At 44.3% G+C, this 17430-nt stretch overlaps 1 protein-coding gene across 1 annotated transcript in view; it reads right to left on the bottom strand.

The window, feature by feature from the left end:
* LOC124594372 (espin) overlaps positions 1-17430 on the bottom strand; it is a 493386-nt gene that overhangs the window by 58103 nt on the left and 417853 nt on the right. Inside the window, exons 9-10 of the mRNA XM_047132740.1 lie at positions 16857-17158; positions 5528-6178 (exon numbers count right to left, since the gene is read on the bottom strand). Of these exons, the coding sequence (XP_046988696.1) occupies positions 5528-6178; positions 16857-17158 (953 nt within the window). The remainder of the gene's footprint in view (positions 1-5527; positions 6179-16856; positions 17159-17430) is intronic.

Here is a 17430-nt window from a genome sequence, read left to right as displayed (position 1 = left end):
AAACATCCATGCCCGAGGCAGGATTCGAACCTGCGACCGTAGCGGTCTCGCGTTTCCAGACTGCAGCGCCTTTAACCGCACGGCCACTTCGGCCGGCCATACGGACTTTCATTCATTTTAATTCTAATTTAATAATAACACCTTGTGTAATATTATAGCATGAAATTCCCAATTTCATTAATCATAAATATCTAGGGATTACAAGTACGTACAACTTAAATTGAAACAATCAGATAGAAAATATTGTGGGGAAGGCGAATGAAATCTCTTAGGATTGGCAGAACACTTAAAAGATGCAACACATTTACTAACAACACTGCCTAAACAACGCTTGCCTGTCCTCTGCTAGAGTATGCTGCGCTGAATAGGATCTTTATCAGATAGGACTGACAGAGGACATCGAAAACGTTAAGGAAAGGCAGCTCGTTTTGTATTATCACAAAATGGGTGAGAGAGTGTAAAGGATATGATACGCGAGTTGGCGTGGCAATCATTAAAACAAAGGCGATTTTCGTTGCAGCGAGAACTTTTCGCAAAATATCGATTATCATCGTTCGTCTCCAAATGCGAGAATATTTAGTTCACTCCCACCTACTCAGGGAGAAACGACGATCTTAATAAAATAACAGATATCAGAGCTCGCACGGAAAGATTTAGTTTTTCGTTTTTCGTACGTGCTGTTGGAGAGTAGAATGGTCGAGAAATAAATCACTTGGTATGAGAGCAACCACAGATATGATGATGCTTTTCAAATAGTGAACACTGCAACAGCTATGTCAAAATGATTAATAAATGACTGGTTCATAAATCTCTGGTAAACTATCGAGAACAGCGGGACGCAGCCGTACATAAAGTTCTTAAATATCTACCATATATCTATATGGATACTCTGCAAATCACATTTAACTGCTTGGCAGAGGGTTCATCGAATCATCTTCACAATAATTCGTTATTCTTCCAAATTTTGACAGAGCATGGAGAAAACGAACACCTATATCTTTCGGTGTAAGTTCTGATTTCCCTTATTTTATTATGATGACCGTTTCTCCGTACGTAGGTCGGCACCAACAATACATTTAGGCATTCGGAGGAGAAAGCTGGTTATGAAATTACGTGAGAAGATGCCGCCGCGAAGAAAAACGCCTTTGTTTTAATGGTTTCCATCCCGAACCTTGTATCACGTCCATGACACTCTCTCCCCTATTTCGAGATAATCCAGAACGTTCTGCTCTCCTTTGAACTTTCTCGATGTACTCCATTAATCCTATCTGGTAAGGATTCCAGACCGGTACTCCAAAAGAGGACGGACAGGCATAGAGTGGGCAGTCTCTTTAGTAGATCTGTTACTTTTTCTAATTGTTCTGCTAGAAAAATTCAGTTTTTAGTTTGCCTTCCCCACAACATTTTCTATGTGTTCTTTCCAATTTAAGTTGTTTGGAATCGCAATTCCTTCGTATTTAGTTGATTTTACGGCCTTTAGATTTGGCTGATTTATCGTGTAACCGAATTTTGATGGATTACCTTTAGACTCATGTCGATGACCTCACACTTTTCGTTCTTTAGGGCCAATTTCCCATTTTCGCACCGTACAGAAATCTTTTCTAAATCGCTTTGCAATTTGTTTTTATCTTCTGATGACTTTACTAGGCGATAAACGGTATCAGCATCTGCAGACGATCTAAGACGGGTGCTCATGTTGTTTCCTAAAGCGTTTATATAGGTAAGGAGTAGCAGAGGTCCTATAGCACTTCTGTTTTACTCGATGACTTTCCGTCCGTTACTGTGACCTCTCTCACAGGAAATCACGAATCCAGTCACATAACTGAGACGACATCCCGTAAGCACGCAATTTCACTGCAAGTCCCTTGTGTGGTACGGTGTCAAACGTCTTCTGGAAATCTAGAAATAGGGAATGAATTTGAAATACATTGCTAATAGCACTCAACACTTCGAGTGAGTAAAGAGCTAGTTGTGCTTCACAAAAAAAATGTTTTTTAAATTCTTATTGACAGCGTATCAATACACATTCATAATGTTCGAACACAATATATGTTCCAAAATCCTGCTGCATTTCGACGTTAATGATATGGGCCTGTAATTTAGTGCGTTACTCCCACTGCCTTTCTTGAATATTGGAATGACCTGTGTAACTTTCCAGTGTTTGGGTACGGATCTTTCGTCTAGCGAGCGGTTGTACGTGACTGGTAAATATGGAGCTATTGCGTCAACGTACTCTGAAAGGGGCCTAACTGATATACTGGCTGGACTGGAAGACTTGCTTTTATTAGGTGATTTGAGCTGCCTCACTACCGTGAGGATATCTACTAAGTTACTCATGTTGGCAGCTGTTCTTGACTAGAATTCTGGAATATTTATTTCGTCTTCTATCGTGAAGGAATTTCGGAAGGCTGTGTTTAGTAACTCTGCTTTGGCAGCACTGTCTTTGATAGTATCTCCATTGCTATCGTGCAGAAAAGGCATTGATTGTTTCTTGCCGCGAACGTACTTCACATACGAGTAGAATCTCTTTGGATTTTCTGCCAGGTTTCGAGACAAAGTTTCGTTGTGGAAACTGTTATAAGCATCTCGCATTGAAGTCGGCGCTACATTTCGAGCTTCTGTAAAACATCGACAGTCATGGGGATTTTGTGTTCATTTAAATTTGGCATGCTTTTTTAGTTGTTTCTGCAATATTGCTCTGATCCATTTTACATACAAAGGGGTATCAGCTCCGTCGTTTGTTAATTTATCTGGTATAAATCTCTCTATTGCTGTCGATACTATTTCTTTGAATTCAAGCCACATCTGATCTACACTTACATTGTTAATCTGGAAGGAGTGGAGATTGTCTTTCAGGAAGGCGTCAAGTGAATTTTTATCTGTCTTTTGAATATGTATATGTTTCGTTTATTTTTGGAAGGTTTGGAGGTTACAATATTCAATCTCGCTACGACAACCCTGGGTTCACTAATCCCTGTATCTGTTTTGATTCTCGTTACTAACTAAGGACTATTTGTTGCTAAGAGGCTAAGTGTGTTTTCGCAACCGTTTACTATTCACATGGGCTTATGAACTAACTGCTCGAAATAATTTTCTGAGAATGCGTTCAGCACAATTTTGGATGATGCTTTGTGCGTACTGTTGTGTTGGCAGAAGAGCCAACACCGTGTTACTAATGGAGGCCGAAATGCACGCGTTTTAGCTCACGCAGGCTGGCGTGAGAAGAACTATACTGACGTGAGGTCTGGAACATGACAAGGAATTAGAATTCAGAAAGCGGAAGTAATTAGTTTGATACTTAACTTTAATCCATTAATGATGAACGTCGCTCTTGACAGTACATGATTCACAATATTATCTGTTCAGAAGACATATAGTAACTGAATGTGGCGCCTTGCTAGGTCGTAGCAAATGACGTAGCTGAAGGCTATGCTAAACTGTCGTCTCGGCAAATGAGAGCGTACGTAGGCAGTGAACCATCGCTAGCAAAGTCGGCTGTACAACTGGGACGAGTGCTAGGGAGTCTCTCTAGACTAGACCTGCCGTGTGGCGGCGCTCGGTCTGCAATCACTGATAGTGGCGACACGCGGGTCCGACGTATACTAACGGACCGCGGCCGATTTAAAGGCTACCACCTAGCAAGTGTGGTGTCTGGCGGTGACACCACACGTACCTCCGGATTTAAAGATGTATTTTCGCCAACATATCGAGGGTAAATTAAAGTCAGCACCAACTATAATTGCATGAGTCGGGTACGTGTTTGAAATTAAAGGAAAGTTTTCTTTGAACCTTTCAGTAGTTGTAACACCTGAGTTAGGAGGTCGGTAAAAGGACCCAATTATTATTTTATTTCGGCTGCCAAGAATAATCTCTGCCCATACTAACGCACAGGAACTTCCTATTCAATTTTGCTACAAGATAAACTACTTCTAACAGTAAGAAACACACCAACGGCAACTGTGTTTAGCCTAAGCTTTCGGAACACTGTTAGCTGTCCGGTTGAACGTATCTTCAACTTTAGCCCGCTTTTAGTGCCTATAGTGATTTCGTACTTTCCCAACATAGCTACGACAGTTTACACTGTTATACCCATGATACCTTGGTCTATGCTCTTCTTGCGTTCGACCTGCAACCTCTGATACTGAAGCCCTTTTTGTGTTTCCCCGAGACCGATGGTAACTGAAACCAACAACTGTCTTGTAATTCAAAGTCGTTTATTCAAAATACACTACCAGATTCGACACCGAAAAGCGTCCTCTTCAGGCCTCAAACATATCTGCCATAAACATACGAACGACAACGACAAAGACCAAAGGAGTCTTCAACTGCAAACAGTATAACTTATTAAGCATGTTACGCCAGCATGTGCAACAAACAAAGTCGAGAGCAGCGGAGCCAACATCAACGAATTCCGTAGCAGTAACAAGCCCACCAAAGGTCAGACGATAGAGCTCCACTTGGATGTTGTAAGTAGGCTGTTTAAGTTTTTATGTTGGTAACGCCACGTAACGCTCTATATGAAACTCACTGACTGTGCTGTGTGAAAGCGGTGGTTGGTTTGCATTGTTGGAATAGTCGCCATTGTAGTGTTGGGCAGTTGGCTGATAACAGCGCGTAGCGTTGCGCAGTTGGAGGTGAGCCGGCAACAGTGGTGGATGTGGGGAGAGAAATGGCAGAGTTTTGAGAGCGGATGATCTGGACGTGTGTCCATCAGAGACAGTAAATTTGTAAGACTGTATGTCATGAACTGCTATATATATATATTATGACTTTTGAACACCATTAACGTAAATACATTGTTTGTTCTCCATCAAAATCTTTCATTTGCTAACTATGCCTATCAGTAGTTAGTGCCTTCAGTAGTTTGAATCTTTTATTTAGCTGGCAGTAGTGGCGCTCGCTGTATTGCAGTAGTTCGAGTAACAAAGATTTTTGTGAGGTAAGTGATTCGTGAAAGGTATAGGTTAATGTTAGTCAGGGCCATTCTTTTGTAGGGATTATTGAAAGTCAGATTGCGTTGCGCTAAAAATATTGTGTCAGTTTAAGCACAGTCATTTATAATTTTTCGAAGGGGACGTTTCATATGAAAAGATTCAAACTACTGAAGGCACTAACTACTGAAAGGCATAGTTAGCAAATGAAAGATTTTGATGGAGAACAAACAATGTATTTACGTTAATGGTGTTCAAAAGTCATAATATATATATATAGCAGTTCATGACATACAGTCTTACAAATTTACTGTCTCTGATGGACACACGTCCAGATCATCCGCTCTCAAAACTCTGCCATTTCTCTCCCCACATCCACCACTGCTGGCGGCTCACCTCCAACAGCGCAACACTACAATAGCGACTATTCCAACAATGCCACCCAGCCAAAGACTGCACACAGCACAGCCAGTGATTTTCATATGGAGCGTTACGTGGCGTTACCAACATAAAAACCTAAACAGCCTACTTACAATGTGAACTGCAGACTAGTAATGTAGAGATGTGCAGTGTAGCGCCCAGCGCAGAGTACTCACGCGAGAGGATGTTGTTCTTGGCCGGGGGCGCCGACATGGTCTTGGTGGCGGGCTGTTTCTCGGTGCGTCGCAGCTGCACGCTGTTGAGCTCCTGTATGCTGATGGCGCCCAGTGGCTGCGGCGGCAGCGTCTTGCGGCTCTGGGTCCCGTTGCCCCCTTCCTCGCCGCCGGTGGGGGTCGTCGGCTCGTCGTCGCCGCTGCCGTTGGTGGTGGGCGCGCACAGGGCGGGTGGGGGCGGCGGGGGTGGCGCCGGCGCCTCTGCGGGCGCCGCCGGGGATTCTGGCGCTGCAGGGGCGGCGGCGGGGGCGGGAGTGGTCGCAGCCGCTGGCGGCGGCGAGGTTGCGCGCTCGGCGGGCGCCGCCACCGTCGACTGCTGCGCGGAGGACTCCGTCTTGACGCCTAGGCCCGCCACCGGGGTCGGCTTGCCGCCTAGGCTGCGCAGGTATTCCGAAGGCTTGATGAGTGCGTCCGAGTCGCCGGCTCCGCTGGGAAACCTGGGCGGGATGAAGGGCAGGACCATCTGCTTGTTGACCAGGTTGGGTCCCGAGCGGCCTTCGGGCTCGGGCTGCGGATCCGGAGTGACGGCGGCTGCCGGAGCGGGCGTCGTCGAGGCCGGAGGGGTGGCGCCCCCTCCACTGGCGCTGCTGGCCGCTGCGGGCAGAGGGAGGGGGAGGGAGGTGTCAGCAGCCGTGACGGCAGCAAGTAGCGCGCCGCGCCGCGCCGCCAGTGAAATCGCAACCCCTAATTAGCGGCACCAAGGCCGCGAAAACACCGGCCGGACAGCACGCATCTGGCCGGCCCCGAAAGTGGATCGCAGGAAACAGTGCGTCTCTGCCTTTCACACCACACTCCGGGACTCCACTTAATGGAACGAGCCGCTTGCAGATTGGATTCGGACAAACCGAGTATCATCCTTGTTAATGTAACGAGCAGTTCCGAGCGGTAGGATGCTGGACCCGTTGTTCGTTAGCAAATGCCATTTCTATCGGCACAGATCTAAACGGTAATTCATTTTATAGCGTGCTGCATGCTGGATGAAAATACTAAGACGAGTGTTACTGTTAAACACGCTGAGGCTAGGGAAACTTAGCTGAAGTACATACTGGAGCACCTTTCTGTAAAGCAGATGTGGCTAACGCAAGCCGGATGAAACCTAATCGATTCTAGTGGTTGTACGAAATTTTCACCGGAAGTATTTTGGCAGCAAAGGAAGGAGGCTTTCTAATGAAGTGATTTACTGATATCAGTTTTCGCAGGGTTAAATACCCATTTTTTGTATGTTGCAACTTCAGTATATACTCGTAGATTAACCATTAACTGCCCTAGTGGGGTCCTGGAGAACCCCAGGCAAGATTAATACAATACACAGTATGTTAACGGAAAAACAGATGGCGCTTGTGTTCTTGGTAGTCCTCAGCGAAGTGATGCCGTTTAACGCGGAGTATTGGATGCGGTGTTTCCGTTAATATTTTGTGAGATAAAGAGAAAGAGGTCTCAGAATACCCCAAAGAGTATTAACGTTGTTTGTCATTATCTCAATTAGTGTTTTACGCGACTGAAGTCTTAGAGTACATCGAAAAGAGCAAAATTTCAATGATAACGTCAATTTTTAAGGTTATGTATGTATGCATTATTTTTCAGAATGGCATCATCGAAGTCATTAACAGATGACGAGGTAGAAAGACTAGTGAATGATCCTGCGTTTTTTGCAATCGATGAGGAGAGCACAACAGATCAAGATGAATTTATATTAAGTGATCATGATTCCACCTCTGAAGTTACATCAGAAAGTAGCTGTGAAGAATTAGATGAAGAGGCGTGTTAGGCCTTCTGCTGAGAAACATTCTTTTGGAAAAAAAATTGCTACAAGTGGTCAAAAGAAGCTCCTCCTACTAATCATACCCGTGTTCACAATATAGTCGCCTTCCAGGCGCTAGACGTGAAGCAAAAACGCTTGATTCAACTGACATACTATATGTTTGTGAATTGTTCATTACTGAAGATTTCTTACAACTAATACTCACCAATACAAACGTCAAGACACATGACATGTCAAACGAATACAGAGCTCCTCAAGCAGCATTTATAAAGCCGCTAGATATAATAGAACTGAGAGCATTTTTACGTCTGCTTTATTTATCTGGAGTAATGAAATCTAATCATGAAAATGTTTTTGGACTTTTTGCTAATGATGGAACTGGTGTGATGTGTTTCGAGCCACTATGAGCGTTCATAGATTTTTATTCATTTTGTCTTATTTGCGTTTCGATTGCGCTACTACAAGAGATGCTAGGAAAGCTGATGGCAGACTTGCAGCTATTAGAGATGCCTGGGAACTCTTTATAGACAAATGTCAAAAGTATTATACTCCAGGAGCGAACGTGACAATCGATGAAATGTTAGTACCCTTTCGTGGTAGGTGCAAATTTCGCATGTATATGCCTAAGAAGCCAGCCTAAAACGGCCTCAAAGTTGCGTGCCTTTGATATTCATGAACATTCTATTTATGCAATGCATTTGTCTACACAGGCAAAGTGACAAATACAAGTGTATTATCAATTCCAGCACAGGATGTTTTGCAACTAATAGCACCAACTGAGCGAAGCAATAAAAATGTGACTCTAGACTTGAACTCTGTGATCAACTGGAAGCCAAAAAGTTGACGGTCTTAGGCACTCTAAACCTAAATAAACCATAGATCCCAGAAGAATTCAAACCAAACAGAAAGCGCCAGTAGAATCTGTATTATTTGGGCGAACCGAAGGAAAGACAATCTGTTCCTATGTTCCCCGAAAAGGTCGAGCTGTTGTGTTGCTTTCATTTACGCACCACGATCAGAAAATAAGTACTCAAAAGAGAAAACATAAATGATCATTGATTACAATGCTACAAAAGGAGGAGTGGACGCGCTGTACCAAATGTGAGCCAACTATTCGGTATCACGGCGAACACACAGATGGCCAATGTCTGTATTTTATGCCATTTTAAACATAGTAGGAGTCAACGCTGCTGTTTTACTTCAACGCACCAAACAACTTGATCAAACTGATGATTTAAAAAGAAGAGAATTGCTACAGAGGCTTGGAATGGATTTAGTAAAACCCCGTATACAACTTAGTGATATCCTACCCCTTTCTCGTGAACTGGGAGACATTGTTGTTAAACTTGGTGGTACTCCTCCTGCCTCAACATCCTCAGAGCCAGAGGAAAGCAAGATGCTACATGTGTGCAAGAAATGCGGACAAGAGAACCGAAATAGTGTGTGAAAAATGCTCAAAACATGTTTGTCCCGGTCACAGATTTCCAGTGAGCCAAAATTGTTTATAATCATATCCACAACGCGTAAAAATGTTTATAATCTTCAGTGATAAAAGTGCAATTCAAAATAAAATTTCTTTAAATTACAGTTTCTTTTAACTTATTGGGGTTCTCCGAGACCCCCACTAGAGTATTAGCGTATGAGCATTTCAGTTGAGTAGTTAACGGTTAAAATCGAAGTGGGGCATGAAAATGGTAGTGGACAGAGGCTAAGAGATGGCTGTATATTTTACCATAGTGTGGTGCAGCTGGGTTAAACTTAATTAAAAAAACAGAACAAACACATGAAGGACAGAGAGAAGGTTACGGTTCAGGGTACTGTCGATTTCAATGTCTACAGACGGGACAGAAACTTTGCACTAGCCTAGGGACGGAGACCAACTACAATCCTTTTGAAATAACCGTCCTAGCAGTTACTTGAAGTGATGTAAAGAAACAAAGTAAAACTTTCACCAGAGTACGACGGATTCGAACCTTACTTCTTCCGAACGAGAATCCAGTCTCTTAGCACTGACAACTCTATGCCAACGCCGCTGCTCCAGATGGTTAAGAGAAGGCCGTCGGCCACTGCCTTGTTCGTGGTGATAAGTAATGCCTGAAATTTGGTATTCTCGGCACACTCCCCACACTGTGGATACCATAATACTGAATTCCCTACAGATTTCCGAAATGGAATGTCCCATGCGTCTTTCTCCAGCTACCATTCCAGATTAAAAGTCTGTTAATTCGTGCGACCATAATCACGTCGGAAACCTTCTCACACGGATCACCCGAGTCCAAATGACAGCTCCGTCAATGCACTACCCTTTTATACCTTGTTTACAAGATATTACCGCCATCGTTACATGTGCGTAATGCTATCCCATGACTTTTGTCACCTCAGTGTATTCCTTCAGTCCTTAACACGGTACGAGAGATTTGGTAAAGCAAAGACGTGAAAGTCTGGTAAGGAACAGTACGAGCATGTAATACGACATTTCACAGTGTCTTCAAGGAATACATCTGATCGAATAGGTATGAATCTTACAATTTTTACAGTAACTATCTTGTTTCATACCTACAAATGTTCCTACTGTCACCCAAAGTGAAATAAAGAATTAAAATGAACTCTGCCAAATTCTGCATACTAAACTTGCGATCTTTCGAGAAAGTAGAGGAAAGAGGACAGATAAACTTGGCTCAGGTCAAGTCATAGTAGTCCCATAGTCGAGGAATGAGCGAAGAGGGCAGATGCAGGAATCCTGCGCGCTGTTCTAGGCGAGATCCTAGTGGAGGTGGCTCACCGTTGCTTTCCGGCAAGCCGTTATGAAGAGCCAGTTGTGTATCTGTGACGTGTGGATGACTGTGCTACGCGCTTATGCACTGTAGTGTTCGGTTTGTTTTTTTATCGGTGCAAGGAAGGGAGAGGATGAAACCCCCTGCGGACACACAGCTTACTGCTCTCGAATAATTCCAAGGCGGCCGTCGAGCTTAACATCCCCATCCGACAGACGGATCACCAGGCACGCTTGGCAGAGCGCTCAAGTCAGATGTACGTCGGTTCGAATGCTGGTGGTAGGAAATTTTCGCTGCCAGTATTTGGCCGGCAAGGGGAGGAGAGGTGCTAGCATAAAGTTCCTAATAATCAGCCTTCGCGCCTATGTCATGGCTTAGATTCCAAATATTTCAGCAGTGTCACATGCCATCACTTCATAAGACACTGCGGACATGTTTGGTATTTAAGCCATGACATTGGCGCAAAGACTGGTTATTAGGAACTTTATGCTAACACCTCTCCTCCTCCCCTTGCCAGCCATATACTGACAGCGAAAATTTTCCACCGCCAGTATCCGAACCTACGTACCTCTGACTTCAGCGCTCCGCTAAGCGTGCATTAGCGACCACGGCTTCGGAGGCGGTTACAGTAAATATTGCTGTTTCTTCTGGCCTGTCAGTGCAAAGGAATCGCCATCTCCTCTTACAACATTTTCTAGCACACTGCGTGGCTAGTACCGCAGTACTCCAGCACTTGTCGGAACTCTGCAGTGCATGGGCTCCGAAGCGGAAACGCTGCTCTAGACACTGCGAACAGAAGAGAAGTGGGCACTTGGCACAGTCCTGACACTGAGAGATAAACACGTGTCTGGAAGCCTCACAAACGCATCGTCACTGTTTTCAATGGCATCACCCTGGTCGTGGCTGCAGACTGTACTTGCGGTAGGTTGAAGGAAGAGGGGGAGGAGGAGATTAGTGTTTAATGTCCCGTCGATAACGAGGCGGAGCACAAGCTCGGATTAGGGAAGGATAGGAAACGAAAGGGGCAGCGCCCTTTGGAAGGCATTTGCCTTAAGTGATGTAGGAAAATCACAAAAAACATAAATCAGAATGGTCGGACGAGGGTTTGAACCGTCGTTCTTCCGAATGCGGGTCCAGCGGGTAGGTTCTAAGTCCTTTTCCCTGTGAGTGCATTACAGCATCTACAAGTCAAAGGCCTTAGCCAGGACTGACTCAACTACCAAAATTGTTGTGTTTGATCTGCCTCCATCATGTCAACGAAGTTCCAATGCATTTGGACAGGGGAACAATGTGTCGAAGCTCCTTTACGGTATTGGCGATACCGGGTGTCGTCTCGTCGACACCAAAGCTTGCACTACTCTCAGAGGCAAGTTGTCTGCTGTGTACAGATGACACAAATGATTTGGAGTGCCATTTGTTTTGATGTGGAGCTACCATGGCAACTACATACTCACTTTCCAAGGCAATTACTTAATGTTTTCCCTACTTAATGTTGTGTTTTTTCTCTTCTAATTTATGGAAACTGTAGTATATCATACGCCAACGTGTAAGCTAAGTAAAGTACGTCGCTAGAGATAGTTCCCGGAAAGTGAGGCATTTATTCGTTAACACGAACTTAGAGAGGCATGCTGCGCAAAAGTAGTTGTGGAAACCTTGCAGGAGTCGGGTTGCTAGTAGGAACATGGAGCAGAGGATGGAGGTAAAACCTCTAATATAAAGAGGTGTTGTTAAGCCCTTGGCTTTTTCTGGTTAAAATTACATTATATGTAATTGGCTTTTACGGGTTAAAATTATATGTAATAGCAACTGCGTAGCAGTAGCATTGGTTTTTACTTTGCTTCTCAGTCCAGGTTCGAAGTAAACCTGGAGCAAGAAAATACAGAATTCATAGTGAAAAGGACCCGTGCCGTAATTTTTTTAAGGGTATGTATGGTACACGGGGTCTTCCTACCCCACTATCAATAATTAGGTTTCTGCATTTAAAACAGAGTATTTCACTACCGAAGATAAAGAGCGTCCCGGAAGGCTAACTGAAGTCATAGTTCCAGAAATCGTGGATATTGTTCATTCCATGATCCTAGATGATCGGAGGTCAACTGCTAAAAAGATAGCCCTGGGAATGTACCGAGAACGCGTGGGTCACATTGTTAAAGAGATTCTGAAAATGAGAGAACTTTCAGCGAGATGTGTCCTCGAACGTCTCAATACAGGCCAAATTGTGAACGATTGGTTACTTCACAGTACAGTTTCGTCCAGTTTCGCCTGGATAGTATCGTCACCATGGATATGCAGTGACCAAAGAACTCCAAAGGATGGTTCTCCATGTGCAAAAAATGGCTCTGAGCACTATGGGACTTAACATCTGAGTCACCAGTCCCCTAGAACTTACAACTACATAAACCTAACTAACCTAAGGACATCACACATATCCATGCCCGAGGCAGGATTCAAACCTGCGACAGCAGCAGTCGCGCAGTTCCGGACTGAAGCGCCTAGAACCGCTCGGCTACCGCGTCCGGCTCCTCCATGTGCAAAGAAATTCAAAACACAAAGATCAACGGGCAAGCCGCTCGCATTCGTCTTTTGGAATATAGATGGAATCCTTCTTATTGACTACATACAACATAGTAAAACTATAACGGCAAAGTAATATCGTGAAGAAACTGAAGCAACAACTGGACCCCAAACGTCGAGGAAATCTGAGAAAATGAACCTTGTTCCTGCAAGACAATGCCCCTCCTAAAAAGGCGGCCATCACGCTGCAATAATTGGCAGATCTTCCCTGTTCACCGGACTTGGCTCCTATAGACTATTATGCGTCCCCAAAGATCGACAAGCACCTGAAGGAAACACGATTTCTGAGCACTGAGGAAGCCAGCAAGGCTGCGTATGAGTGCTTCGCAGCACAATAGATTTTTTTTCCTGACTTAAAGCAGCTAGAACAAAGATGTTATAAGAGTGCCGAGTTCAACGGGACATATGTTGAATAAACAATTTTATTTTGAAACCTCTAACAGCATTTTGTTCTTTATACAGTCAAGGACTTATCAGGATCCTTCATATGTCGACAATAACTAATTAGTTTTTGCGTGTACGAGACCACCACGGAACTAGACTGGCGACGCACTTTCGTGTTTATTTTGAAACGATTCGAGCGGAAAGTGATTTACACATATCAAAAAGAAGTTTGGCATCAGCCGGGTTCCCAGAAATCCTGAATATAGACATTGACTGTGGATATTGCATCACAGACACAGTCCCTTTGACTGTTCAGAGATATCACTAAACCCGCCCAAAGATGTAAACAACTATCCACGAGCAGCGTCTATTAGACGGAGGGGGTCCGACAGCCGATCAGTTCCAGTCATTCCTCCAGAAAGGAGGTACACGGCTCGTGTTGTCTGTAGTTCAACCATGCCTAGACGGTCAATACCGCATTTCGATCGCGTCCGCATTGTTACTTTGTATCAGGAAGGGCTGTCAACAAGGGAAGTGTCCAGGCGTCTCAGTGGGAACCGAAGCAATGTTGTTCGGACATGGAGGAGAAACAGAGAGATAGGAACTATCGATGACATGTCTCGCTCAGGCCGCCCAAGGGCTACTACTACAGCGGATGACCCTGACAGCAACGCCACTACGTTGAACAATGCTTTTCGTGCAGCCACAGGACGTCGTGTTACGACTCAAACTGCGCGCAATAGGCTGCATGATGCGCAACTTCACTCCCGATGTCCATGGAAAGGTCCATCTTTGCAACCAAGATACCATGCAGCGCGGTACAGATGGGCGCAACAACATGCCGAATGGACGCTCAAGATTGGCATCACATTCTCTTCACCGATGCGTGTCGCATATGCCTTCAACCAGACAATCGTCGGAGACGTGTTTGGAGGCAACCCGGTCAGGCTGAACGCCTTAAACACACAGTCCAGCGAGTGCAACAAGGTAGAGGTTCTCGCATGTTTTGGGGTGGCATTATGTGGGGCCGCCGTACGCCGCTGGTGGTCATGAAAGGCTGTACGATACGTGAATACTATCCTCCGACCCATAGTGCAACCATATCCGCAGCATATTGGCGAGGCATTCGTCTTCATGGACGACAGTTCGCTCCCCCTGACTTCCTTCAGGATAACGACATCGCTCGACTAGAGTGGCCAGAATGTTCTCCAGACATGAACTCTATCGAACATACCTGGGATAGATTGAAAAGGGCTGTTTATGGATGACGTGACCCACCAACCACTGTGAGGGATCTATGCCGAATCGCCGTTGAGGAGTGGGACAATCTGGACTAAAACTGCCTTAATAAACTTGTGGATAGTATGCCACGACGATTACAGGCAAGCATCAATGCAAGATGACGTGCTACTGGGTATTAAAGGTACCGATGTGTACAGAAATCTGCGCCACCACCTCTGAAGGTCTCGCTGTATGGTGGTACAACATGCAATGTGTGGTTTTCATGAGCAATGAAAAGGGCGGAAATGATGTTTATGTTGCTCTCTATTCCAATATTCTGTACAGGTTCGGGAACTGTCGGAACCGGGGTGATGCAAAACTTTTTTTGATGTGTGTATATTTGTAAATACTTGTGCGCCGCTTTGGCTACTCTATGTCTATCGAACTGCGAACTGAACCACAAGGATTAATCAGCAAAGTATTGTGTTGTGGTGTATGCTGATCGCGAAGTACTGATCGTGATATCTGAAACTCGGCTGAATGGTTATAGCGCGGTACTAAATTTCGTTGCGCCAGCGAGAAATCGGTTGCTATATTAGAGTGATCTGGCTACCAGAGAGATTATAATGTGTATATAATGTTAGTATGTGAACAGCGGAGACACGTGAAGTAACATTATAGAGTGAAAAATGAGGTTCTACCAAAACTGTGTCATTTTGAATGATACAGTAGCACCCATTCCCTCCTTGTTCAATTGTTGCTTTGAACTTGAAGATTACAGTGTACTTAGCTTCGGCAGTGACGCGGGGCAAGAAGCGCAGAATTAGATGACCATTGACCGGATATCAAATTTCTGAAGCAGTATGACACAGTTCTAAAAAAAAAAAAAATTGCCTAGAATATTTCTGATCGCTGTTAAGTGCAAAACAGTTGGAACATATTAAAAGAATCGCAGGTAGCTAAGTGTTTAGCGTGTGAGGTTTGTATTCCCCAGGTCATCGGATCGTACAGATATATGAAGTGCCTTATTGTTAAACGAAAATATTACATAATTAAATAATACTACACAATCCTTGGAAATAAGAAACCTGGACAAGGACAAGCGAAACTCGCACTTTGGAAGTCCCGTACAGACATAATTATGTATAGGGATGATAATAATAATAACAATAATAATTTTGTGTGCCTCAATGGCCTGTTGCAAGTCCTTCTATTCGATGTCACTTCGGTGACTTGCGTGTCCCTAATCGAATCCGATTATCCAACTGGTGAAAGGGTGCCTACAGTTTAACGTGGAATTCGGACCACTTGTCGTTTCTGCTGAGATCTCACATCGTTGACAAGCGAAGGCTAGTTTAAAATGAAGATTAAATAATCTGTGCCCCGATGGAGATTCGATCCCACGAACTCTGTTTTCAGGCATGCGCTTTACTACTAGCCCAGCAGCCCTGACATGTTTGTAAATAGTTCATCTATAGACTCTTATGAGTGAGTCTACGATAGTCAAACTATGTGACGTACATTGGCGCATCTTTTGATTGCATTGACTTAGAAGCTTGAAGTTTTTACTCTGACAAGGTATCACAGATCTTAATATGTGGCATAAATTACAGCTTGATACCTCTGTCCGTTCCAGAGAAAATGGAACTGACAGACAGAGAGACGGACAACAAATGGCCAAAAAATACTTTTTTATGTTATTTAATCACAAATTAACAATTTTAATATTTTTTCGTTTACTTGTACTGTGCAACCCTTCTTCACAAATTTAATGATTCTAGGTCAACGGGAAGTACCGTATAGGTTTTGATGAGTGAATTTGCGAGCATCGAAATATGTGACATAAATGACCGTATCTTTTGATTGCGTCGACACAGAAGCATAAATTTTTCACACCGCCAAGGGACTCCAGACTTTAGAATGTGACATAAATTTCAACTTGATACCTCTACTATTTCCCGCGAAAAATGGGCCTTATTAGTCGGACAACCAGAGAAACAGGCGACCTGTTAAGTGAACCCATAACGGTTCCGTTTTTGCCGAATGAGATACGAAACGCTAAAGTGTTTTTTTTAATCTGATGTTAGGCGTTTACTTACCTAAATTTAATTTACTTTAAATACTAGCATTTTCATGAGATTAGTAATTAAAATAAAATGATTTTATTTTTATTAAAAATAATGATTTAGTATTTGTTCGTTAAAATTTATATTTAATTATAAACATATAATTTATAACTGAGAGTGGAATAAATGCTACTAACGGGAAACGATGCAATGACCTCGTGAACAGAAACCTAACATGCTAAAAATTTGCTGTGCGGCATGAGAATGTTATTAATTTCGCACACATAATAACACTGAAATTGGCACGGGCCGCTTCCAAGTGGCGGGCAACTACCATGAGAAAGAAAAGGAGAATCATTTTAGATACCATTTACACATTCAGTCACTTTCTCCGTTTCAGCTGCTTCAACCAAGTGGCAATAAACAGCCATTGGCCGTGCAAATGAAGCACGAATTATAAGTGAGCGCAAACGGCGGTGCGTGCATTGTACCTGATGAGGTGGACGCGATGGAGGGCGACCTGTTGGTCTTGCGGACCTCGGACGGCCTCAGCGACGGCTCTTCCAAGACGACGGTGTCTGCCTTGGGCGGCGCCTCTTCCGCGGAGGCGGCTGCCTCCGGAGCTGGAACCGCCTCCTGCTGGTGTGACTTGCTGGAGTCTGCTTGCGGGGAGGCGTCAGTCTGGGCAGGGGCGGCTTTTGAGGCGTCCATGTCGGGGGCGGCGATTGGAGGTGGTGGGGGCGGAGGCGGCGGAGACAGCTGTGCAGGCTCCGACACCACTCGCTTCAGGGCCCTGGAGAGGAGTCAGTCAGTATTCCAGTTAGGTGCTCTGAACGGAAACTGATTATGAGTTTAACGCTATAAATTTAGGAATATACTACAGTCAGTAATAAAGTAAAAAATTAATATCGAACAAGTCTGTGGTATTAACAGATCATGTGAAGGCGACTTCGAATCGAATGATTCTTTGGACTGTTTATGGCCTACTAGACCAACCCATCACCAGCTGGTCTTCCGTGAGGCGAGTTCCGAAGTTCCGGTATACTACTCAGCCTCCTTACCGGG

This window comes from Schistocerca americana, chromosome 2 (assembly GCF_021461395.2).
Source record: "Schistocerca americana isolate TAMUIC-IGC-003095 chromosome 2, iqSchAmer2.1, whole genome shotgun sequence".
Classification (NCBI taxonomy): Eukaryota; Metazoa; Arthropoda; class Insecta; order Orthoptera; family Acrididae; genus Schistocerca; species Schistocerca americana.
This window is presented reverse-complemented; position numbering and strand designations above follow the sequence as displayed.